At 39.3% G+C, this 26815-nt stretch overlaps 1 protein-coding gene across 1 annotated transcript in view; it reads left to right on the top strand.

Annotated features, from left to right (window-relative positions):
* The window catches only part of LOC145267090 (prostaglandin E2 receptor EP4 subtype-like), a 191145-nt gene that overhangs the window by 159809 nt on the left and 4521 nt on the right, over positions 1–26815 (top strand). The window contains exons 3-4 of the mRNA XM_080123083.1: positions 20243–20489; positions 24209–24489. Of these exons, the coding sequence (XP_079979209.1) occupies positions 20243–20489; positions 24209–24489 (528 nt within the window). The remainder of the gene's footprint in view (positions 1–20242; positions 20490–24208; positions 24490–26815) is intronic.

The following is a 26815-nucleotide window of genomic DNA, read 5'->3' as shown; positions in this document are numbered from 1 at the left end:
ATATATATATATATATATATATATATTTTTTTTTTTAAATTGCAGACCAGCTTAATGCGGGTACTGGTCTCCCGCTTTATGTTTTTTTTTAATCAGAGATTTGCTTCTTCTAGAAAGGTTGCCTTCACCACGGCTTACGAGAGCCCTCTCCACCCCAACACACACATACATACACACAAACACACACGGTGCTAGTTGGCCGTTTACCCCGAAAAAGGGTTCATTCGCCCTTTGGAAGGTCTTGTTTTTAATCCTTCATGAAGACTAGCCACCCTCCTCACCAAACAAGTCTGGTGGGGGAACCAGTTTAGTCGCCGGTGACCCGACCATAAGGCAGGTAGTACTGGGTTACAATGAAGTCATTTTTGGGCTCATGAACTTTAAGTCTCTGAGGGAGTGGCACTCGTCTGACAAGACGTTGCAATCATCATATATATATATATATATATATATATATATATATATATATATATATATAGGAGCTCTCGACTAAGCCCAGGTGCGATTTTTGTCACCTGATGAATTCTCTTTACACTGAAACAGTAGATTTATTGTTGTGAATAATAGTAATTTTCTTTACCTAAATAGAAAAAATAATATTTTGGTGTTTTTATTAAGAATTATCAACAACCTCGTAAGATTCAATGGTTTTTACTTTTAAACCTTTAACACGAAAAAAAACACGGCCAACTCCGACAAATATAGTTGGAATTAGCATTTATATTAAAGTTTACATGACAAAGCCGGTCGAGAGTGATCTTATGCTTATGACATCATGATCTGCACATGTAAGCTTAAGTGACCGACTTATTTCAACTTTGAGTGCTCAACAATAAGCACCGAATTCTTAAATGGGCTGACATAATTATTACTATAATTATTTTCATTACTTGGTCAAGATCAAAGTGTAGTATCTGTTCTGGCAGATGCTGCACTTAAGATAATTTGTACCAGTCAATGGAGGGGAAACCCTCTATACTGGGACAATTATTATTTTTGGTAACCAGAGTGACCCCTTTTAGGGGAGCTGGTTTTTACCTCACATTAAAAACGGCCTTGTGCCTAATTTGCTCAGTGGGGGAGCAAATAAATACCATCTGTTCCGGCAGATACTGCAAGCAAAGACCATATGTGGGGGTAACCCCACATATCAGACCTTGGTCAATGTAGGGGCAACCCTTCATACCAATTGTCACTAACCAGCTCCCATTTCCCACCCATCGGGAGCTGGCCCCCTTTTCCCTCCCCCCTCCCCCTCTCTCCACATTAAAAAACGGCCTTGTGCCTAATTTGCTCAGTGGGGAAGCAAATAAATACTACTTGGTCTTTTGGCCAAGATCAAAGTCCACAGAGTGATTGAGGTATTTTGGTAAATGTTGCCAGTCAAGAGTAAGACTTCAAAGTCTCATCTGTTACATAGTCAAAAAGACCCTGTACCCTCCCCCTCCCAATTTCTTGTAGGGCCTTGTGCCTAATTTTGTTGAATTGAATTTTTTGTACGTTTTTTATGTTCAATTTTTTCTTTCTCAATAAAATATATAAACAAGATCAAAGTGTAGTATCTGTTCTCTCAGTTACTAAACTTTCCGCCACCGGGCTTTCGGGCTAGGTTAAGGTGTTTTCATACTAACCTTGGTTAGCAAGGACCGACCCCCTCCTTTGGGGAGTCAGGACCTAAAGGACCGACTCCACATTTGTGGGAGCTTGGACCCGGAAACCGATCCCCTTTTTTGGGAGACTGGAATCTCGGGACCAGCACCACTAGCTGGTAGTTGAGACCTGCTTTTGTTGTTTTTTTTGCATGCGTTTTTTTTTCGTTCCGGTCTCTTCCCTCTAGAGACAGGGGATGGTCTAATTTCTCCACACTTAATTGCCTGAGCAGCACTCTGACCTGCCAGGCCCAAACTTTGTCTATCTTCGCTGCTCTCCCAGTGGATCGAGCAGACAGGGTTCTCTTTCTCGCTTCCGTTGGGGTAAGTTAGTGGGTAGGGTGACGTGGGGTAGGGCGGGTGCTTCGTTTCTGCTCCCCTCTGTGGGCAGGGATGCCTATCCCCTCTCTCTCTTAATTGCGACGCGGCACTCTGACCCGCTAGCACCCACTGCGTCTTTCTTCTCTGCTCTCCCCCCTCGCGGGGGGATCTGAGCTGCTAACCCGACATCCCCGTGAGGGGAAGTCAAAAACTCTAATTTCTTCAAAGTCCGCTCCTCCCCCTCCTCCCCCTCCATTCCCCTGGGTTTTCTTTTCCCCCACTACACTTTGGTCCGCGCCAGCGGCCAGTGCAACCGCCACGATGCCAGGCAGGAGGGGTACGTCACCCCAAATGCGCAGCATCTCAACTGCGAACGACTCCCTATGTGAGGGAGCTGATGCATCTCCCGGCGAGACGGCGCCAGGAAACAAGGTAGGGCCCCGGCGCGCGGCGACCTTGGAAGAAAGCGGGAGGGTAGGGCCGCAGCCCGCGGCGACCCCCCGAAAAGCACCTGCAACCGCTCCCCACGAGGGCAACCCAGCGGAAAAAGCTGCCGCTAAGTCAATAGCTGGGGAAAGTGCAGAACCCAGCCAACCAGCTGCACCCCAGGACGGCAGAACCAAGGGAGGAAGACCGGGGAACCCATCCCCCGCTCCCCCAAAGGGCGACTCCCCAACAGAAAAGGAGGAGAACAGCACCGCGGACCAAACCGAGGCGCTGGATGAAGACGTAATAGCCTCCATCTGCTCACTATTTGGCGGGGAAGACAGTGATTGGCCCCCCAACACTCCCCAAGAGGACCAAATACGGAAAAGGGGTGACTCTCCGGCCAGTGGTAACAAAAGCAAGCTGGAAGGAGAGACACCCTTGACAGTACCCACCAAGGCTCCAGCTGGGAACACGGCACCAGAAGGGGAGACACCTCCATCCCCCAAGGGGACAGCCACCCAGCAAAGGAAGAAAATAAGAAAGGGGAGCGGCCCGGAGAGCAAACCAAGCCAGGACAAAAATACGCCAAAAACACAATGGCCTACTTTGCCTGGTAACGGGCCAGTTCCGAAACCAAAAAGGCCCATAACAGGGGAGAGCCCCACAACATCAGCTACGCCCCCCAACCCGAGTCCAGCTGACACCCACCAGGATGGAGGACCGGCATGGGGCCCCAAAGAGCAGCAAGGGAAGTTGACGCCCGAAGACTACAGAGCACTCTTCGACTCCACTTACAAGGAGTATACCCAGGGGAACAACATCCAACCCCTCCCGGGTCAAGTGGAAGTTCTGGAGAAAAGAGTGCTCTCGCTGATAACTTCAGACACCAAGACAAGGGGTCTGACGGGCGTCAACAAGGACACCATGATGAACGTGTTGCTGGAGTAGAACATTCCCGCCAACTACATCTGTAGAAGGAGTTACGCACAGTGGGATGTTCTGCTCCCCACCTCCGAAGACGCAGTCAGGCTGTCCAGGACCTGCCATCAGAGCAGGAACATAAAGCTCCAACCCATCTATATGAACAAGAGGAGAGCAAATGTTTCTGCTCTAAACGTCCCCTGCTATATGGAGGCCAAACAACTGGGGGCTATCCTAAGCCAGTATGGGGACGTAGAGGAAGTCACCCCGGTCCGCGGATTAAGAAACATCATGACCGGGGACTACAAAGTACAGATGGTCCTGGACAAGGCTGGATTCTACGCCATCCCAGCCACACTCAAGTTCGGAGAGTGGACACTCTCCCTTATAGTGGAAGGGAGGAGGCCCCATTGCTGGCTGTGCACACAACAAGGGCATATGGCGAAGGACTGTCCGAAGAGGAATGGAGGGAAGAAGCCCACAAAAGCGGCGGGAACAAGCGTGACAACAAATCAAGCCGCTGCTCCCGCGCCGGCCGCAAATCCTCCAGAGGCACCGACAGGCTGGGTGACAGTCGTAAAGAAAAGCAAGACCAACAAACAGCCATTCTTGCAGACAGTCACCCAAGACCAAGAACAACCGAAGAGCGAGACGGAGAAGATGGACACACAGACACCCTCCTCCTCAAACAAGAGGAAACTACCAGAATCTGAGGAGGAGGCCGCGTCAGAGGCAGAGGAAGAGACAACAACAGTCTCTATAGCCCTGAGCGCAACAGAGATCAGGAGGGCCAGGAGGAGGAAAAGCCGCAAGACACGCGCAAACCCTCCTACCCCCACTGAGACTGAGAAGGACTCCCTCGCAACAACAACACAGGATGAGCCCCCTGTGATCCCAACACCCCAGCAACCCGAACAACCTTCCCCCTCTCCTATAAAGGCCCCAAGAAACTCTTCCCCCCCCTCATCCCGTGACAGGAGCCAAAAAGAAGAAAACGAGCAGGCTACCCCCTCCCCAAGCGCTCAGCCTCCCCATCAACCAAAAGAGGTCCCCTCCCCCACTCCCAAAGTCCGCACTGAACGGACCAAAAAGCTCCCCTTCCTGCCAGGAAGCAGGATTTGTGAAACAGACCCTCTCCAACTGGCTCCGGACCTTAAAGGACAACAGAAGGTCCGGTACAATAAACTCAAAAACTTTGAAAAAGTCGGTGGAGACCTAGTAACAGACCCCACTAAATTCAAGGACGCTCCCTTGTTGACCACTTTCGTTAGGGTCGACAAGGACGCTAGGACTGGAGGAATGTGGGCAATGATTAAGGCAGCGAAGAATGCGATCCCAGGCCAGCAGCTGGTGGATAGGGACCATCCTTCGCTGACCAACATTTTCTTTAAATGTGAGGGTAGAATCCCCATGTATGTACACCCATCGCTATACAGGGCACTCAAACTAACCTTCCCCCTGGACGTGGGGGGCGTGGCCAAGGATGGATCACCTTCATCGGATTTACTTACCGGCAGCCTTGGCCAGGCCTGCCATGTCCTCACTGCCCAGGATTTCAGACCCGTCTGTGACAGTGCTTGAGGTAAGTGATCATGTCTTTGAACTTGGCTACATTGAATGTGAGGGGCATCAGGTGTCGAAGCAAGGCCTCGCGCGTTGTGAGAGACTTGGTGTCCCTCAAGGTAGATATTGCCGCTATCCAGGAGACCCACTTTGTTTGTGACGGGGATTGTCAGGTGTTGGTAAACGATTACGATGTCTACTCAGCATATGGCAATACCTATAGTCGTGGAATCTCCTTGCTAGTGAGTCGCACCCTGTCAGCGTCGGTGAATGTTGTTCACGCAGGCGAGGACGGGCGGGCGCTTGTTGTTGATGTTGCTGTTAATTGTAGTGTTTTTCGGATTGTTGCTGTTTATGCTCCCAATGCTGCTGTAGAGAGGGCAACCTTTTTTCGACGGTTGGAGGGCTTCTTAGTGGATCCGGAACGGTTAGTTTTAATGGGGGATTCGAATGCAATCCTTGATCCCAAAATAGATAAGGTCGGGGGGACTAGCGGGTCGGCGTGGTGTGACAGCAGTCTGTCTGACCTGATGGCCTCGTGCGATCTCGTCGACAGATTTCGTCTGGATCATCCTGGGCGGGAGATGTGGACGTGGCATCCTGTAGTGCCTTCCCATCCAAGCACTTACTTGGATCGGATGTTAGTTAGAAGAGGCGATGTAGACTTCCTATCTTGCCCCACGTTCCACTTGCTAGGACACTCGGACCATAAACTTGTTATGGCCCGTTTGAGCTTAAGTGCTAGGCCTAAACTGGCCGGATACTGGAAGTTCAACAGCACCTTGTTGGAGCTGGAGGACTACCGGTTGAAGGTCACTGAGCTAATTCAGCGGGCTTTAGTGGGGGCGGTTACAGGGAGTAAGTGGTGGGTTAGTCTCAAGGCCAAAATTAGGCGCTTCTCTGTCCAGTATAGCCAACGCCTCGCGATAGATAAGGCTAAGGCAAAGAAGCGTTTAGAGGATAAGCTGACCCGGGCGGTGGAGGGGGGAGACCCCCTAGAGTTAGCACTAGCTAAACAAGATCTCAACCGCTTGGCTAGCGAGCGGTATGAAGGTCAAGTAGTTAGGGCTAGGTTAAACAAAGTTTCTAACGAGGCTGTGAATGTTGACGCTGTTGAGCGTAAGGCTGCTTTAAGGCGCGGTTCGGATGGGTACATTCGTAAAGTACATAACCTGGAAGGACACCCCTTAGTATCGACTCGGGAGATCTGCGAGGGGTTTCGGGAGCATCTATCGGTGCGCTTCACCCAACTACCCGGACTCAGGGTTGATGAGTTTGGCAGCTATTTGGCTGACTCGCCCCGCCTCACGGCGGCTCGGGCGGCTAGCTGTGATGGTCTTATTACTGAACATGAGGTCATTACTGCGTTGAAGCAGGTCAACTATAACAAATCCCCGGGGCTTGATGGTCTACCCTACGAGTTTTACTTGAGGCTGTCGCCCATGTTGGTCCCTATTCTGAAGGATATGTTCAACCATTGGTTTGCCCAGGGTTCCATCCCTGGACAGGTGACCAAGGGTGTGATCACATTGCTGAGGAAAGGTCAACGGCATGGTGGGAGGGAAAACTTTGATGATTTTAGGCCCTTGACTCTGCTAAACACAGAGTTAAAGATTTTGGCAAAGATTCTTGCGAATCGCTTGCAGGTTGTCATCACTGACTTGATCGAACCGGACCAGACTTCTGCTGTGAAGGGGAGATCGATTCAAGACAATTTGCACTTGATACGCTCGATCATAGAGGGGACAGAAGACGACGCCGAAGCCGCGCTGATCAGTTTGGATCAGTCCAAGGCATTCGATAGGGTCGACCATCGGTTCCTAGGATCTGTGCTAGAGGCCGCCGGATTTAATCCGGACTTCCGCAAGTGGATCTTTGTTCTGTATGACAGGCCGACGGTAGCGGTGCAGATCAACGGTAAGCTGTCGGAGTCATTCGCGGTCGGTGCGACAGGGTTGTCCGCTGTCGCCTCTGTTGTATGTCCTGGCGTTGGAACCCCTCCTTCGCAAGTTAAGGGACGAGGCGGCTACACCAGTCCTGCGCGGAATAGCTCTCCCTGGAGGCACACGAGCCAGGGTTTCCGCGTTCGCCGATGACGTCACCGTGTTCGTGTCTTGCCTCACGGACGTTCAAGCGGTGGTCGAGGCGCTCGCTCGATACGAAGAAGTAACAGGGGCCATCTTCAACCGTAGCAAGTCTGTTGGCCTGCGGTTGGGGGCCTGGACCGGGGTAAACTCGCTTCCAGGTATTTTCAGCTGGACCGATGGACCGGTCCGCATTCTCGGTGTCTGGTTTGGACCGGGACTTCAGCTGGAAAAGAATTGGTCGGAAGTACAGTCTAAGGTCAAATCGTCAGTAAAGACTTGGATTGGAAGGAAATTGTCCTTGAAGGGTCGGGCGGAGGCGTGTGCTACATACGTCTTTCCGCTCATCCTTTACCGTTTGTCTGTACTTCCTCTCCCTGCAGAACGACTAACCCGCTTACAAGGGTGCCTCGATTCACTTTTGTGGAACGAGGGTAAGCATTATGTCTGCAGAGAGGTCTGTGTTCAAAATCCGAGCGAGGGAGGCCTGGGTCAGCCCAGTCTCTTGTGTCATAGAAACGCCGAGAGATTGGCTTTCCTGGGTCGTTCGCTTGAAGGAGACGCTCCTTGGGTCCCTGTGGTTGAGAACTCGTTTCCCAACCTCAAACCCAACCCTTCGGTAGAAGGTCGTCGTAGACCGAAGGGGGAGTCCAAGTTCTTCTCCGAATGCCGAACCGCTCTTAGAGCTTTGCCGGGGACCAATGTCCTCGATCAGCCAAGGAAGAAACTGTATCGGGATTTAGTGGAGGGGACCGCGAAGGATCCACTTTGTAGGCGGATGGGATGGTCGATGGAGGTTGTCCGTTCTCAATGGCGTTGGGCGCCGGGACGGGAGATTCTGAATAACTCGGAATTCTCCCTGACTTGGCGACTGGTCCGAAATGCGCTGCCCCTCTTCGACGTACTTTTCCGGTATAAAGAACATACCAGCCGCTTCTGTCCGTGCTGTGACGAACGCGAGCCCGAAACAATCGAGCACGCATTTTTTAGTTGCAGCCGGATACAGCCCCTATTAAGGTACGTCGAGGGGGTAACAGCTCGCATCGATGCCGAGTGTCTGCTCGATCTCGACGTAGGAACTTTTGTGTACAACATGGAGCCGCCGTTCCCCAGGGAGGAAAGTTTGGTTTTCCTGGCGATCCTAGCAGTAGCGCGCATGACCATTTGGATCGCGCGCCTCAAGTTGGTCCACGAAGGGACATCTGTTCCTGATCGGGATCTGATCGTTTACTTTAAACATTTGCTTAAAGTAAAGATCAGATGCGATTGGAAGAGGTTGCCTAGAGTGGAATTTAACAAGAGGTGGGTGCACAGCACTAGTTTGTGCATCCGTCGAGGAGCCAAGTTTCAATACGTGTTCCCTCCTTAGGCATGGCATGGGCGGTGCTGGGTCCTACGGAACCCATCCCGCCTAGGTTAGCATTATAAGTTCAGTAAAGTAACTCTTGACTGGTGGTACAAATGAGATCCTGTTCCTGATTTTATTTTTTGGTATTAGAGAACCTCTGAGTCTGCCCAACCCCCCCTGCTCCTCATCTTTATTTTCTGATGCCCCCGATCATCCCCCTACTCAGAGGTCACCTTCCTACCCCCTCCATCCGTTGCTTTATTTTCTCCCACCTCCATTAAGGCGACTTCCCCAAACCCCATTAGGGATGCTCTGCTTGTTTTCGGTTCCCCGGAAAACAGTGGGGGATCTAGCCACATAGAATAGTACAGGGGGGGTCTTACTAACAACACATTAGTAGATTTTCCTTATTTTTGAAATGAACATTTTCATTAGTTTTTTCCCACTCCACGAACATTTTATGCCAATTAATTCAAGAACTCTTTCTAATGAAATCGAACTTTATTTTCTCACACATACACACACACACAAAAAAAAAAAAAAAAAAAAAAAAATGCACACACAACATACAGAAATGAATATACAAATTGTACATAGTTAAATTTTACATTGAACGCTGGGGTTATTAGTTAGATTAGGATCCACAGAGTGATTGAGGTATTTTGGTAAATGTTGCCAGTCAAGAGTAAGACTTCAAAGTCTCATCTGTTACGTAGTCAAAAAGACCCTGTACCCTCCCCCTCCCAATTTCTTGTAGGGCCTTGTGCCTAATTTTGTTGAATTGAATTTTTTGTACGTTTTTTATGTTCAATTTTTTCTTTCTCAATAAAATATATAAACAAGATCAAAGTGTAGTATCTGTTCTTCAGATGCTGCACTTAAGATAATTTGTACCAGTCAATGGAGGGGAAACCCTCTATACTGGAACAATTATTATTTTTGGTAACCAGAGTGACCCCTTTTAGGGGAGCTGGTTTTTACCTCACATTAAAAACGGCCTTGTGCCTAATTTGCTCAGTGGGGGAGCAAATAAACACCATCTGTTCTTCAGATGCTGCACTTCCATTCCTTGTTCTCTTTCGGTGGAAGAGCAGTCCTTCACGACTGAGACATTTTTTTTATTATTTATTTTTTTATTTTTGTACCTTTTCTCCACGTTAAAAAACGACCCTGGTGTCTAAGTCTGTCCCGTGGGGAGGCACTGTAAATAGGTATAATTATTTTATTATCTACGGACACTAGTATTTCATCCTTTCGGGAATCATCAGTAGAGAAAGCTACGATTACAGCCGGTCGGGAGATTCGAACCCGGCTATGAACTTAACCTGTTGAGGTCGGGTGACCAGAAGTTCATTCAGTTATAGTATTAATTCTTGTGAAGTATTTGCCAGGTCTGTTCTTATTGCGCATGTCTGGAAATGTGTGTTCACTGCTCACTGAACATCTGGCGGTTTCTACATCCGTTTCTCATCAAGATAATGGCGTCATAATTTGTCAAACCATTGGAATGTGTTGTTCCACTTAGAATTATTTCGTATCGGATCAAATTTTTCATGCTTTTCATGTTTCAAATTCGCGCCAGTTTTTTCGATGCGACCAAACATCACTTTATGAGACTCTGTCCGTCGTTGTTATAATTTGTAAAGATCAATTAGGGTGTAAGGAAGATTGATTGACAGGCAGAAGGTCAACACAAGGGTCGCTCCAAATTATTTTTTAGCCTCAAAAGGGGAAGAGTTAGGAAGACGGGGGTAGTACATTTAAAACAGACGACATTTTGTGCACCAGAAAATTTTTTTTCTACATAGCCAAAACCATTCTCAATGCCCTTTTCCTCGCGATGAACGATGGCTGTGCATGGGCGTCCGAAACAGACTTTGTCATACGAGGATCATTCCAAAAGTAAAACCTCCTATTTAACTCAAAATTAACTCTAATGTCGAATAGCTACGAAGACGGGAGTGGTAACATAAAATTGAGCAACAGAATTTACTTTTCTACATAGTAACCACCATTCTCAATGCAATTTTGCCAGGATTTCAATGACGCATCTTTGCTTCTGACGTGCGTTTATGACAGTGATTGCTTTTTTTTTTTTTTTTAGAGTCTTACACTAGCAATATCTGTGTTACATTCCGGGTATATATAGTCATAATTTTGAAAAGCACGGAGAGTTTCTCTTTTACGATTTTTTTTTTTTTTTTTACAGTTTACGTATCAATCGTTTTGTAGAATTATCGAATGTTTGTATGTAGGGTCCATGTGTTACGTGTTGTTTCATTGTTTCCACACGTAACATATCAATCCTACATACAAACATTCGATAATACTACAAAAAGATTAAAACGTAAATTGGAAAAAATCAAAAAGAAATTCGTAAAAAAGAAACTCTCCGTGCTTTTCAACAACATACGTTCAAATCAAAACTTGCTACCAAAATATACACCACCGGCATAATTATATATGTATATTATACCCAGTATAATATATATGCGCTGTGTGTCGTCATCACCGGTTTCTGTCAGATCACCGAAGTGAAGCAACGATGAGCCTGGCCAGTATCAGATGGGTGACTATTGGGGACTTCCAGGTGCTCTATGTGCTCTAAGCTAATCTCAGCATTGTTTCCAGTCGTCCTGGACTTCTTCTTGCCACTGATCTCAAGCAGTGCCGATCTAGGAGAGGTGTGGTTGCAGATTGCGCAACTCTTGCCCCACAATTACACGTACAGCTGCCCCTTTAGGGGGTATCCTTTGTCTTTCGAGACTGAACGGAGCCATTTGTTAGATGCAAATGTTAATATTAATTATATCGATTTTACTTTTCATTGGTATGTTTATTTGATTGTGATTTATTAAATGTGTGAGAGTTTCTGGTCCAAGAATGTACTCCTAACAATAAATTGTATATATATATATATATATATATATATATATATATATATATATATATATATATATATATTGACTGTCGTACAGGCAGTCGGGTTTCAATCCTGGCTTGAGTTAGTTGCCTGTCTAGCCGCACTGATGAGCTGTGAAACAGCGAAACTGTACTGTATGTGGATGACTATATATATATATATATATATATATATATATATATATATATATATATATATATATATATATATATATATACTTGTGCCTGATATTATTCATACCCCTCGGATCTTTGAGATTTCTATAAGAATATTGCTCAAACCAGAAGGTAGACAATATTAAAGGGATTTCAAACAATAAATCAAGCATAAGCATTTAATTTAAACTCAACAAATAAATAAATTATGCAAGTTTGAAACATTATACAAAGAAAAACAATAATGGCACTAGTTCAAAATTATTCATACCTCTCTTACTAATAGTCAATAGCATGCCCTTTATTCTTAATAACTGCCTGTAACCGTTTTGGATATTTATCAACAAGGTTTTTACAAGCATCAACACTGATTTTTGACCATTCTTCAATGCAGTAGTTCTCCAAATCCCTTAAATTTCTAGGTTTCCGCTTTTTAACCTCAGTTTTCAATATGTGCCAGAGGTTTTCGATAGGGTTCAGGTCGGGACTCTGGCTAGGCCATTCCAAAACATTAATTTGATTATCCTCAAACCATTTCTTTATTATTTTGGCAGTATGTTTTGGATCATTATCCTGTTGAAGGACCCAGTTTGGTCCTAAATGGAGCTTCTCCGCATCCTGTCTAATGTTTTTCTGGAGTATCTCCAAATATTGCTCCTTCTTCATGGTTCCATCTATCTTGACCAAACTACCTGGACCACTAGCCGAAAAGGAGCCCCAAAACATTAGGCTACCACCACCATGTTTCACCGTGGGTATGGTGTTCTTTGGGTTGTAAGCTTCTCCTTTCTTCCGCCAAACGTAAGAAGCATCCATATGGCCAAACAATTCAATTTTTGTTTCGTCAGTCCACAAAATACTTGAGAAAACGGACTCTGGAGAATTCACATGGGTCCTAGCAAACTTTAGACGTGCTGCAAGGTGTTTTCCGGTGTGCAATGGAGTCCTTCTTGGTCTTCTTCCTTTCAGACCATTTTCATGCAGAGTCCTTTGCAATGTTTGCCTTGATATTTTTATGCCAGAAGACTCCAGATTTTCTAAAATGTCCTTAGTAGTGGTGGTTGGATTTGCATTAACACTTCTTACAATATTCCTGGTGGCTCTAGCAGACAGTTTCCTTTTCCTTCCTCTACCAATCAAGTTGTTTGTTGTGTGGTGGCTCTGGAATTTTTTGATGATGCTCTGTACTGTTGCTGTAGGGACCTCAAATTTCTTGGAAATTGACTTGTAACCTAAACCATCCTTATGTGAATTCACAATTTTAGTCCTAAGATCATTACTAAGCTCTTTTTTCTTCCCCATTCTAATAATTTTTATTCTTTTATTGGTTTTCAGTTGATATCATTTTAATTTCTGAAAAAATGCAAAAAACGAAATGAAATTAATCAAAGGTTGTATAAAAGCATTCAAAATAAGAATCAAACAGGAAACAAACAGTCAGAAACTCGATTAATACTGAAAAAATAAGGGGGTATGATTATTTTTGAACATTGCAGATTTTATAAATAACTGTATATTTCTTTTATTACAAGTATCCCGAGATTTTAAAATGACGAAAATGATCAGAAGAGGTTTATTAAGAATATGTATCAATATGGACGTAAACAATAAATTCTTACAAAGTTGCACCTAATAAACTCAATTTTCAAGGGGGGTATGAATAATATCGGGCACAAGTGTATATATATAATGGCGCTAAAAAGAAGTCTACATTTGGCATTTTTTCAAAGACTGCAAACTTTAGCTAAATTGAATGTAACTGTTTAAACAACCTATACCTCATTTGAATCGCCTTTTATTCTTTTACCAGACGTACCCGGCCATGAGTTGCTGTAGCTCAGTTTGTTTTTAAAAAAAGAAGGCAAAATTTAAGTGGTTTACAAGAAGGAATTAGTATGGCAAAATGTTTTTTTTTAATTGTTTTTTTTTTGTTTGTTTTTGTTTTGTTTTTTGTTTTTCATTATAAAAATATCTTTAGAAGTTATTTAATTTGCGGGCCTGTGTTACAAGACTCAAGCCACTGGCGTAGCTAGGGGGCGGGGGGGGGCTGGGGGGACGGGCCGCCCCGGGCGGGCATTTTGAGAGGGTAAAAATAGAAAGTAGAAAAAATAAATAAAAATAAACAAAAGTTAACAAAAAATATGAAATTTTATACCAAAAAGGTTGTAAAAAATCGGAATTCGGGGGGGGGGGGTATCAGAATCAGAAAAAATGTGTCCCTATTTTCTGAGCGTCAGAGGGGGAGGCATGGGGCGGCATTTTGAGATGGTAAAAGGAGAAATCGAAAAAAATGCTAACAAAAAATCTGAAATTTTATATCGAAAAGGTTGTAAAAAATGGGAACTTTTGTAGTTATTGGAATCGCAAAAAGGTGTCCCTATTATAAATAAAAATAAACAAAATCTAACAAAAAATCTGACATTTTATACTGAAAAAGTTGTAAAAAATCGGAAATTTTTGAGGTATCAGAATCAGAAAAATGTATCTCTTATTTACGAGCAGCACATGTCAGGGGCGGCATTTTGAGAGGATGAAAATAGAAAATAGAAAAAATATATAAAAGCTAACAAAAAATCTGAAATTTTGTTACCGAAAGTTTGTAAAAATCTGAAGTATGGGAGGTATCGGAATCGGAAAAATGTGTCCCTATTTTACGATTCCCAAACCGATTCTTTTAAATTTTTAATTTAATTTTTCATTATTGGTACTAATTATAAATATTTATTATTTTTAAATTATCACTAAAACTAAAATGAGAATAACCTCAAAATACGATGTAAATTTATTTTATTTGTAAAACAATTTTTTTAAATTGCATAAATTCTCTATGTAACCTTTCAAAGAAAGCAGCTGCTTTACATGTTCTGAAAAATGTTGAAAAATTAAACAGCAACAGTCTTTGCAGCCCGCGGCGATCGTAAGATTTGCCCCCCCCCCCGCATTTGATAATTTGTTAACCTTCAAAATTCCAAAAGCCCTCAAAATATTTATTTTCATGGAACTAATGTTAGACTGCAGCTATTAGTCCTAGATTTTCATCGTATTACAGTACTCGTCAAAGAAGACCAAAGATTTTTCAAAACAATTATATAATTTTCTTCGGATTAATGTTCACACAATTCCCTTCAGATTAATGTTTACATACTTATTATTATTGAAAAGAAATTGTTAAATTAAATTAACTGGCTACGTAATTGTATACGTAGCCAGTTAATTTAACAATTTCTTTTCAATAATAATTGAATATTATTATAATAATAATTGAAATTTCTTTTCAATAATAATATATGACTTGGGTGCCATGAGCTAGAATCGAAATCAAAACACAACTCTCCACCCTCATTCCCTAGCCTCTGAACACCTACAGAATAAATGTTAACTTAATAATAATGGACCAGTATTCCTACCTAGCAAAAAATGGACGAATTTTCCAGGGACGAATTTTCCGGACCTCCAAATGCCGGGGGGGGGGCAAATTTTACTACCGCCCCGGGCGGCAAAAGGTCTAGCTACGCCACTGACTCAAGCCAATGATTTCTGCTAAGTACAAAAAGCGCCGTCTGGACTATCAGATCCAATGAAGATCATGACTCTTCATATAGGTCGAAAGTGATTTTTAGCGACAAAAGCAAGTTCAATAGGCTATCTGGTGATGGTAGGCAGTACATTCGTTGAAGGAAGGGTGAAGAATTTTATCCTAGGTGCACAGTTTCAACGCTGCAAGGTGGCGGAAGTTCAGTTTTGGTGTCGGGTGTTATTAGAGGTAATGGTCCAGGGCCTATAGTTGGCTGCAAAGTCAAATTAATTCGACCAAGTACATTAATATGTTGATTGAGCAGTTTCTACCCTACTTTGGTCGGAATTTGGATGATAATCTCATCTTCATTCAGTATAATGCACCCATTCACACAGTTGGCAATATCAAGAGGTTCGTTGAAGAGCATGATATTGTATTTTTGAATTGGCCTGCACAATCTCCATACCCCAATCTTATCGAAAACGTATGGCCTTGTGTCATTAACAACTACGCAATGATAAAATTTAAAATCTAGAACTTTGGACAAAAAATTAAAGAGAAGTGGAATGCTCATTCGCCGGAGTATTGCTGCAGACTAATTCAAAGAATGTCCAAAATATTGCAAGCTATCAAATTGCAGAAGAGCTATGCTACTAAATATTAATTAGTTCATTGTGTTCCTGTTGTATTTGTGTTGGATTAATGTTTTGAAGTTACATTTAAATAATAATGAGAGGGGAACCTATCGATATTTTCTTCCCTAATAAAATGGCTTATTTGAACTCATATTAAGCACAATACTTAGTTGTGTATTTTTTTTTTCGAATATGGTACAATAATATCACTGGGTCTTGGTTCGTGCCGGACGTATATAGAATGGAAATATTTTTAAATCCCGGAAGCAATATACAAGAGATGGAGGATTTCCATATGTCCTGCTCGTTGTTTTGTTAATGCAGAAACCCATTAAATTCTAATGCATACCTTTTCAACAACAGATTATTTCATCACGTGGAGGCGTAAGTACTCATTTTATAGACGCGCACTTGTATGTCAATATGTATGGGGGAGGGCTTCTTCGCATGGTGTTATAGTGTTCCTGTTGATGTAATTATTATCTGACACGAACAACATCAATAAAAAGAAACTCACCACCACCATCCCCATTTTATCCTTTCAGGGTGGGTTAGGGGTCCTTTCCATTAGGACTATCAGGTTTAAGTAACTACAAAAAAAATCGGAGCGGCAAGAGAGACCCCTACTTCGTTTTCTTGTAATGGATACGCATTGAAATAACCCCTCCCCCATACACAAGTTCACATTAACAAAATGAGTATTTAAGCTTCCACGTGACGAATACCGCAATATAAGAAGAAAATAAATATGCCCCCCTCTCTCTCTCTTTCTCTCTCTCTCTCTCTCTTTATCTATCTATCTATCTATCCATCTATTTATCTATCTATCTATCTTTACCTTTCTCTTTATCTATCTCTATCTTTCTCTCTATCTGCCTCTATTTCATTTTCTCTCTCTCTCCTCTACACACACACACACACACACACACACACACACACATACATATATATATATATATATATATATATATATATATATATATATATATATATATATATATGGCACAGTCACGTTGACACACTGGTTCTCGCCAGATCACCGAAGTTAAGAAACGTAGGGACTGGCCAATACCAGATGGGTGACCATTTAAGAAGGTTAGGCGCTGTACGTACCGCGCCGATTCGTAGAAATTTCCAGGTTGGTAACTGAGACGCATTAATTCACTAGGGAAGATGCATCCCCAGTCTTCGTTAAGACATGCATCTAGGAGAAAGTAACTCTGATGTAAAAAAAAAAAAACTGCGGTCTACTGTATACTATATCCTGTTGCAGTCATCTGCACCGACAAAGGTTAGCAGTAATACCAAAATATAGTTGGTTCTACACAAAGCCTTCACCACTATAAACAAATCATCTGTGTGGATTTCTGAGCAACTTATTTTAGCGGAAACTCATACGTCACAATCGCCGGAAGAGTTCATTATATATATATATATATATATATATATATATATATATATATATATATATATATATATATATATATATATATATATATATATATTTGTTATTGTTGTTTTTTCAAACGATAAATACGGTTAATATTGGCTCCGCCTCGAAGCTCATTTTTCTTTTTATTTACTTAGGAAGTCGCCCTTTAATTTGTTGGGACGTATATAACATGTTTATTTATTTATTATTTTTAAAACGGTAATCTACGGGCTTTTTTTATTATTATTATTATTAAATAAATAAATAAATAAATTATTGTATATTATTTATTTATTTATTTATTTATTATTTTTAAAACGGTACTCTACGGGCTTTATTATTATTATTATTATTTTTTTTTTTTTTTTTATTTATTTATTTATTTATATATTAATATAAACAAAAACTGGATTGTGTCTACATTTTTTATCGGAGAAGTGTAATTTCTATTGATGTAGTCATGTATTCATAAGGGTAGGATCTGGCTGTCCTGTTTTTAAATCTCTTGAAACAGCTACGTGGTAAGCAGCTGATGATCCCTGTTTTCTATTTAACAATTGTAGTTAAGGTCTGGTTTTCCACCGTTAAATAGTTGAATTCTCTTGTATATTTGTAGGTTTTCTAGCAGAAAGTCGGCTTGTGCAGTAGTAAGTCTTCTTTATGTTTGATGTAGTTGTTTTTTTTTTCCAGAAATTTAAACTGCGTGTATTTTTAATTATTTTATTCCTGTAAAATACTCAAATCTTCTTTAGACTAATACACACACACACACACACACACACACACACACACACACACACACATATATATATATATATATATATGTGTGTATATATAAATTGAAATACGTATAAAATGCGTTTGAAAGCCGAATTACAACGCATTGAAAATATACAAGTATTTACTTGTATAAATTTATGTTATATGTTGGAGTTATACACTTTCGTAAGAATTTTATATTGTTCTTTTTCTATTTTTCCTCGCCATGAAGTTAAGATGAAGAAAACAAACAGTTAATACAGGATCCCGCTTGCTGTTATCTGCGGTGTTGTTGTTGTTGTTTTTTTTTTTGTTTTTTTTAATGTCGGAAGAATACGTTTGCCAACTTGGTTCTTCAACCTGACTTGTTTATTGTCACTGCGTTGTAATTCGGCTGTCAAACTTATTTCATACGCATTTCAATTTAAATTAAATCAACGCTTTTAACACGGAAAACACTACTTTTATTTCATTTTATTAAATATATTTATTTATTATATAAAAGGGGGCATCTTTATCTAGATCCTTTTTCAGGGTTTTTTCAAAAGATTTTTCGAAATTCCTCCTCCACAAATCTCTTGTATTCTCTTTAGTTTTATAGTCTTCCTTAAATAAACACGACTAAAATGCTAGTTTAATTTTGGTGTCTTTAACTGTTCCCCCTCTATTTTTGCTGATGAGGAGACTTTGTTAATTTAAATAAAGTGAACATCGTCTCTGAACCGATCGTACAATCTGTTGGATTTTGTTTGTTTTCCTTTTGAGACTGATTTTTAATCCCAAATTATGAATCGCTTACTCAATATATATATATATATATATATATATATATATATATATATATATATATATATATATATATATATATAGTAATTTATAAAATATATATAGCGATTAAGCTACACTGAATATTCGGCGTTTCATCCACTATAGGATTCGTCAGGCTTATGCGCGAATTCTGTGGTTGTTTCTCGTTTTTATATATGTTGAGGATTTTATTCGATACTAGAAAGCTGATTGGCTAACTAAAATCCTCAACATATATAAAAACCAGAAACAACCACAGAATTCGCGCATAAGCCTGACGAATCCTATAGTGGATGAAACGCCGAATATTCAGTGTAGCTTAATCGCCATATATATTTTATAAATTACTAACTAGCTCTACCTACGTATAAAGCAGTTTTGAAGTAAATACTTAAAGTTTATGCATAAATCTATACTTTCGTATATTAATTTTATGTGAGTAAATGAAGTAGTTATATATATATATATATATATATATATATGTATATATATATATATATATATATATATATATATATATATATATATATATATATATATATATATATATATATATGGAAGACCTGCATTTCCTTGTTTTCTCAAGGATAGCTTGCCCTACACCCAAAATAGTAATATTGTTTACCAACTAAAATGCCAGTGTTATGCTGGTTATGTCGGGCGAACATGTTTGCATTTGCTAACACGTAAAAGCAGCAGTTTCATCCAAGATTAGACAGGAGGGGGTAGTATCTGGTAGTCTGCAGCCTTGGACTCTGCTATTGGCCAGCATTTGGTTGATAATCCATGATGTGCCGATTAGTATAAAATAGAGTGGTTTGAGGTATTACACAGAGCAGACTCCAAAAACCATCTGAAGGTTTTGGAGTCCGTTTCTATTGCGGTTCGGAAACCTTCTTTATGTCGGCAAAAAGAGAAGACAAAAATGTTGTTTCTCTTCGGGGAACTTTGACCCCTTTTTCCCTCGTGTTTTTTTTTTTTTTTTTTTGTCTGTTTTGTTTTCATTTTTTGTGCCAATTTTATTCGGTTTGAAACGTCCTATACACAGAATAAAATCTTTTATTTTTATCGTTTTTTTTTCTTTCGTTAATTCTTGGCACTCTTGAATTTCCTTTAGTGCTCTTTAATTTCGTTAATAATATTGTTTTCCCTTGCTATCGATTTCCATCTGAAGAGATGATAGCTGAAAGAGCTCTCGAGAAATTTCCGCATATATATGTGTGTGTGTGTGTGTGTGTGTGTGTGTGTGTGTGTGTGTGTGTGTGTGTGTGTGTGTGTGTGTGCGTGTGCTATTTCTTTATGTTTTATTCTTTTTATTTTATCAGAATAAATACGTAAAAGTTGTTTTCGAATTATTCGCAACACTTTCGAATCCATGATAAACCGCGATCTTTATCTTTTAGTTAATTCTTGGTTTTCATTTTCTTCAATTAATATTCAATAAAGTTAAATGTAAATATAAATTGTGTTTCTTGTTTTTCTGTTTTAACATATTTAAATGTTTATTCATTCTTTTGTCAAAACCTGTCAATCATCATCGGCAGTCTAACTGCTCGACAGATCTTGCTTGCTTTGCCTACTATGCGTGACGTCATTTTTTAATTAACGGGCCTTGTCTCTCGGTAATGATGACTTGGAGCCCAGTTCTATGACGGAAGTGCTTTGACTAATCTGCCGTCCTTTGTTTACGTCTTTCCAGATGCCGTGCCAGCCGATCCTCTGTCTCTACTTCGCTTTCATGATGGTGCTCGCAGGCTTCGCAACGCAGTTCATCATCCTCACGATGGCGATTGAACGTTACTTCTGCATCAACCAACCTTGCTATTACTACACGCAGCCGATGCGCGGTTACACACGGATCGCTTTACTCCTCTGCTGGGCAGGCTCTATCAGTATCGCCAGCCTCCCCTTTATGGGGGTCGGGTCGTACAAGCTGATGAGACCAGGTAACTCAACTGCTTACTTAATGAAAATCCGACAAAATCAATTTTCCTCGTGTCTAAATTATTTTTAAACAAGCAGGGCTACCCGGCGTTGTCCGCCGAGTTTAATTAAGACCAATAAAAAAGATAAATAAAAATAATCATAAATATAGAATCTATTTAAGTTCAAAAACCTTCAGTGACTTTTTGGAAACCCTGTATATATATATATATATATATATATATATATATATATATATATATATATATATATATATATATATATATATATATACTAGCAAAAGTACCCGTCATTGACTGGGTTCAAAAAAAGCCTACAGAAAATGGACTCTGATTTATGAAAGTATGATAGGTTATAAAAAGGAAGGATTGTAAAGAGATAGCTTCGAATTTGGGGGTATCAAAACCAAAGCAAAATATGATGAAAGTAAAAATAAACCCCCATAATTTATTATACCATACCTGGTCACACTGAAACACTTATCACAATATTCTGTGGATCTATATTAAAAAACCTTGTTAAACTTTGTGACATATTTCCATTCTATGGAGTTCAGGTGCGAACGAACACCCCATAATTTTATTATGCCATATTTCTTCAAACTGAAACATAATTATACTTACGCAGATAGATATGAAAAGTCTTTGTTAAAGTCTGTGCCTATTTCCATTCCATGAAGGCCAGGCGCGAACGCAGACCCCAAAATTTTATTATACCATCCCTATTTAAGTTAAAACATACTTATCAAAGTATTATTATGTACATCTATATCAAAAACACTTGTAAACGCTTTTTTTAAATTTTTAAATTTTTTATTTCCATACTTTGTGGACCATGCGCGAACGCAGACCCCACAATTTTAATGAATCACCGTTCTGCCAGATTAAACATGCCATGTCTCGATACATCTTCTATCATTATATGTAATACGGTTTTTAAAATAGTCAACTATATAGGAGCCTATTCGTGACCAGACACACACACACACACACACATTAAGCTTTATAGTATATATATATATATATATATATATATATATATATAGCCAGTAGAATTTAGTTTCCTAGAAGTACATCCAATGAAACAACATGTGTCTACCAAAATAGTGTTCAATGAGTGAACAGAGCAGATATATTAATTTTATTTATACAAACATTAATGGCTACATATGTGCATACATGTTTCTGTAATCACCCACGTTGGGGGATTACGTCTTCAGGCCAAGAATTACCGTCGAAAGTGATATATATATATATATATATATATATATATATATATATATATATATATAAAATCACAACAAACTAATAGTTAATATAAATACTATATGATAAGCTTCATAAACAAATATATAAATTTATTAAGATACAAATTTTAAAAATTGATTTGATATAACTAGAAAGTACATTAAAAAATGAAGTCTAATTCGGACCCTTACAAAAGATAGATATGATCTTTTAAAAATATTTGGCGTAAAATTCAAAACAGTATAAAAATATATATATATAAAAACTAAACAAAAAAAAAATTTGGACGACCATCTCCGAGGTTTATGAACAGAGAATAAGACCTGATTTCGTTGAACCTTTTCTACCGTCTACACAATTTCAAATTGTGATGAAAAAAAAATAATGTGTGTCGATTTCTAACCTCAATCAGTGGAGGGGAAATCATTCTAGATTGAGGAAAATTTTTATGTTTGTTCTTATCCATAATGCCCCTTTTTGATGAGCTGGATTTTCCCCACATTAAAATCCGACCTTGTGTCTAACTCTGCCCTCGTGGAGAGCCAAGTAAGTAGGAATGTTTATCTTTTATCAGTTATATCTAACATGCGGACCGTAAAACATCCTTAAGCCCTTTCCAAATGCACTTGCTGTCTGCATTAAAAGATAATGTAATTTCATCATTACTTGACTAAAATGGCAGTTTTTACCATGGCATGAAAAATCCATTTCTGGCCTTTTTGTCGAATTAGGTTTGTTTTGTATGATTTTTTGGTCCCCGACAAAAGGAGGGTGGACCTGTAAATTCACCCTTGTCCGTTCCTTTGTTCGTCCGTTCATCTGTCCGCACTTTTTCAATAACTACGCCTTCGAATTTTTTAAAATTTTGCACAAACATTAAACATGATATGAGTAAAAATGTAACAGAACAGATTTTCCGGGAAAACTCCGGTCGACCCCTAGGAGGAGTGGGGGGGGGGGCTTTCGGGTTAAAATATCTAAAATTGACACTTTTGTGCTTATTAAAAAAAAAAATGATGGCTTGGATTTTTATAAAACTTTCTAACTTTGTAACTGATTTCTGTGTAATTTTGTTTGTCTATACTTCGCGATAACGTTTGGGTGTACCCCAGAGACTCTTTTAGGGTTAACAAAAACACTCCATTTTGGGGACTATTTTACCATATTTGTCCAAAATTTTCTGTGTATGTCTATTTAGCAGTTTTGTATGGTGTTGAATACAAATTTAAATATGTTAAGGCCTTGGGAACTTTTATAGCGTAAATGATGGACTTAATTTTTCTTTTCTTTTTTTTTTTTTTTGCATTGTGCAGATCTCAAATTTACATATGTTAAGGCCTTAAACTGCACCGTTTGTTCATTTTCACCAGAATTTGACGTCTCCTGGGGTCTTTTTGGAGCTGAATGAGGGGGGGGGGGTAATGCTGAACTTAGTCATTTTTTGTGCCTCGTTCACTGTACACTCAAGGGGACCATGCATGCTTCACTTTATTTAAATAGAAATTCTATATATCTGATCAAAGTTCTTGAACCACGTGTCTCCAAATTGTAACAACTAAAAACAGAAAGTCATATTATGATAAAATCGACGTCATCTAAATGTGTTAGCAATTAAGAAAAAAAAAAGAAAAAAGAAACAAATTACAGCAACAAAAATATACGAAAAAATAAGTTGATCAACAAAACTAAGGTTATAGCGAGTGAGGTTAATAAAAAAGATATGCTCCGGCTCCGTGAAGTAAATAAAAGTGTTCCATTCGAAATTCCGTGCAAATTTCAGAGTTCCACAGAGACGTTACCGAGTCCAACAAGATAAACCTGAAGACGGTCAAAGGTTACATCAATCGAAACTTGTGAAAATAGCACTCAAGATAAGAACAGAAGTCCGATTAACCCAAATACAGTAGAACCCCGAGATACGGCATTAATCAATTCCAATGTTTGTTAAATCACCGTATGGCGGGGCATACGCAACATTTCATGCAGTACATATTAGGAATTAGTAACAAAATACACTACATTATATAATACCCATGTATATAATCAAATAACATTATAAATAACACTGTAAGGCGGAGCAAATACCGTAACAAGGGCCCAGAAAAATATCGTATCCCCCATCATAACTTAAAAACTGTATTCCGGGGTCACAGTAACCCGGGGTCCTACTGTAATGCACACTTTATTTGTGTTTGCAATAGAAATATTCCGTAAAACTAATTCGAGTTTGGAACAATTCATTTTAAAATTGCAAATGGAATTATGAACACCCTGTATTCAACACTTTTTTGTTATCCTCTTTCAACTATCCTTTTCCTCCTCCTCCTCCTTCTCTTTCCATTTCCTTTTCCTCTCCTTCCTATTACCCCTCTCTTCCTCTCCTTCTTATTCCCCCTCTCTCTTCCTCTTTTTCATACCAAGGCGTGGCAACGAAATAAAGAGTACACCTGTGTTTGTATTCTTCCCTTTTGTAGGTACCTGGTGTTTCTTTGATTACTACAGCAGCGTCGAGACGGACGTTATCTTCAGCTTCATCTACAGCCTCCTAGGTATCATCACCATCATGAGCACCGTCATACTGAACATCGTCGTTCTGCGGAAGCTGATCCACGTCCGGTGCAGACAGACAGTGATACGATCAGGTTCCGGCCGGCTGCGCAGGCTAGGAAATAATCGCCGTTACACAGAAGTTCAAATGGTTTTGCAGCTCATCTCAATCACGTGTATCTTCACAACTTGTTATCTCCCTTTAATGGTAAGTGTTCATTAGCCAGTGGCCGTGCTTAACTCAAAGGTTTGGCTGACATCTACTTCCTATACTATTGGTGTGCTTTCTTTCGTGTGACGCACTTTTTGCTTTTGTGGATGTATTAAATTAATAGTTGAGCTTATTTTAACTCGTGCTTAGAATATGTTTTAAATATTTATATAATATTTTATTTGTATGCATTGTTATCCAAAAGTAAAGTTTATTCTTTGTACACAGTTGTTCGCTATTTCACTTCTGTTGTTTAATAAGTTTATGGTTAATTAAAACCTAAAATTTCAAATTTTTCATTTAGGCATAACATACATGAGTCATCTAAAATTCTTCATTTACTGCTCAGAAAGTTCTGTGTAGCTTAATTGTCATATATTTCTATAACTTACTACCTAACTCTACTTCTATATTGAACATTGTTGAAGTAAATACTGAAAATTTATACATAAAATACAACATATTTTATGTAGAGAAATGAAATAATATATATGAGTTCAGTCTTCATAACAGTGTTATTTACAATCCCCTCTGATCTATTCATGCGGAATAAAAATATAGGAGGCCATCCCATTTTGCAACGTGTTTTATATATATATATATATATATATATATATATATATATATATATATATATATATATACGTATATATATATATATATTTATTTATATATACATACATACATATATGATTGATTGCAACGTTTTGTCAGACGAGTGCCACTCCCTCAGTCACTGAAAGACCATGTGCCCAAAGATGACTTTTTTGTCCTGCCAGCGAATTCATACGCTCAAGCAGACATGACACTGAAGACGGTCATTGGTATACATACATATATATACATACACGCATATATACATATATATACATGCATACACATACACACATATACATCTATAAATATACACATATATATACATATATACATATATACATACACAATACATAATACGCATACATACACATACATATACATACACTTATGCCTACATACACATATACATTCATATACATACACATATATATACACACATATACAAATACATACATATGCACATACGTATACGTACACATATGTGCATATATACATACATACACATACGTATAGCTACATATACATACACATGCATATATATGCATTTATATACATACATATATATATGCATATATACACATACACACATAAACATACATACATACATAAACATATATACAGACATACATATATACATACATATACACACAGATATACATACATATACATGCACATGTACATATATAAACATACATACACATGTACATACATACACACATACATACATACATACATACATACATACATACATATAATGATGGCAGATCAATTATTACATGCTTCCAGCATTTCAGGCCTACATGCGTCACAACTTTTCCATCGCTACCGGACTATTTTTTATAGACAAATGTCTGAGGGAGTATCAATACAAGATGATGTTTTAGCTTTGTACGACAGCTACGTCTCTCTCTCTCTCTCTCTCTCTCTCTCTCTCTCTCTCTCTCTCTCTCTCTCTCAGTTCAAAATGTTGAGATCCAGCAAAATCGAGAGCAAGATAGCCAGCAACAAGTTAAACTGCAGACCAGCTTAATGCGGGTACTGGTCTCCCGCTTTATGGTTTTTTAAATCAAAGATTTGTTTCTCCTAGAGGAGTTGCCCTCACCACGGCTTATGGGAGCTCTCTCCACCACACATACCCATGGAAATAAACACATGTACGCACACATACATGCATACATACGGATACACGCAAACATACATACGCATGTACACACACTTGCACACATGCCAACATGCACGTACACACATACATATACGCATGTACATACATATGCATATGCACACAATCATGACGACGGTGATGATGGTTGATACGAATAAATGAATTTAACATGAATAGAAGAGAAAATCCATATAAATATATAAAAACACACATATATACATATCTATATACACACACACACACATATATATGAATAAACATATATCATACGAAGACAAAATTCACAACGGAATTTCAATGCAAAACATACATACAGATATATACATAAACATACATACATATATATATACATATACATAAATACATATATATACATATACATACATATATATACATCTACATGCATATATATATACATGCATACATATATATAAATATATATATATACATATATATATACATATACATACATATATATATATATCTACATACATATATATATACATCTACATACATATATATACATCTACATACATATATATACATCTACATACATACATATAT

This window comes from Euprymna scolopes, chromosome 42, assembly GCF_053919585.1.
Source record: "Euprymna scolopes isolate OS-2025 chromosome 42, ASM5391958v1, whole genome shotgun sequence".
Classification (NCBI taxonomy): domain Eukaryota; kingdom Metazoa; phylum Mollusca; class Cephalopoda; order Sepiida; family Sepiolidae; genus Euprymna; species Euprymna scolopes.
This window is presented reverse-complemented; position numbering and strand designations above follow the sequence as displayed.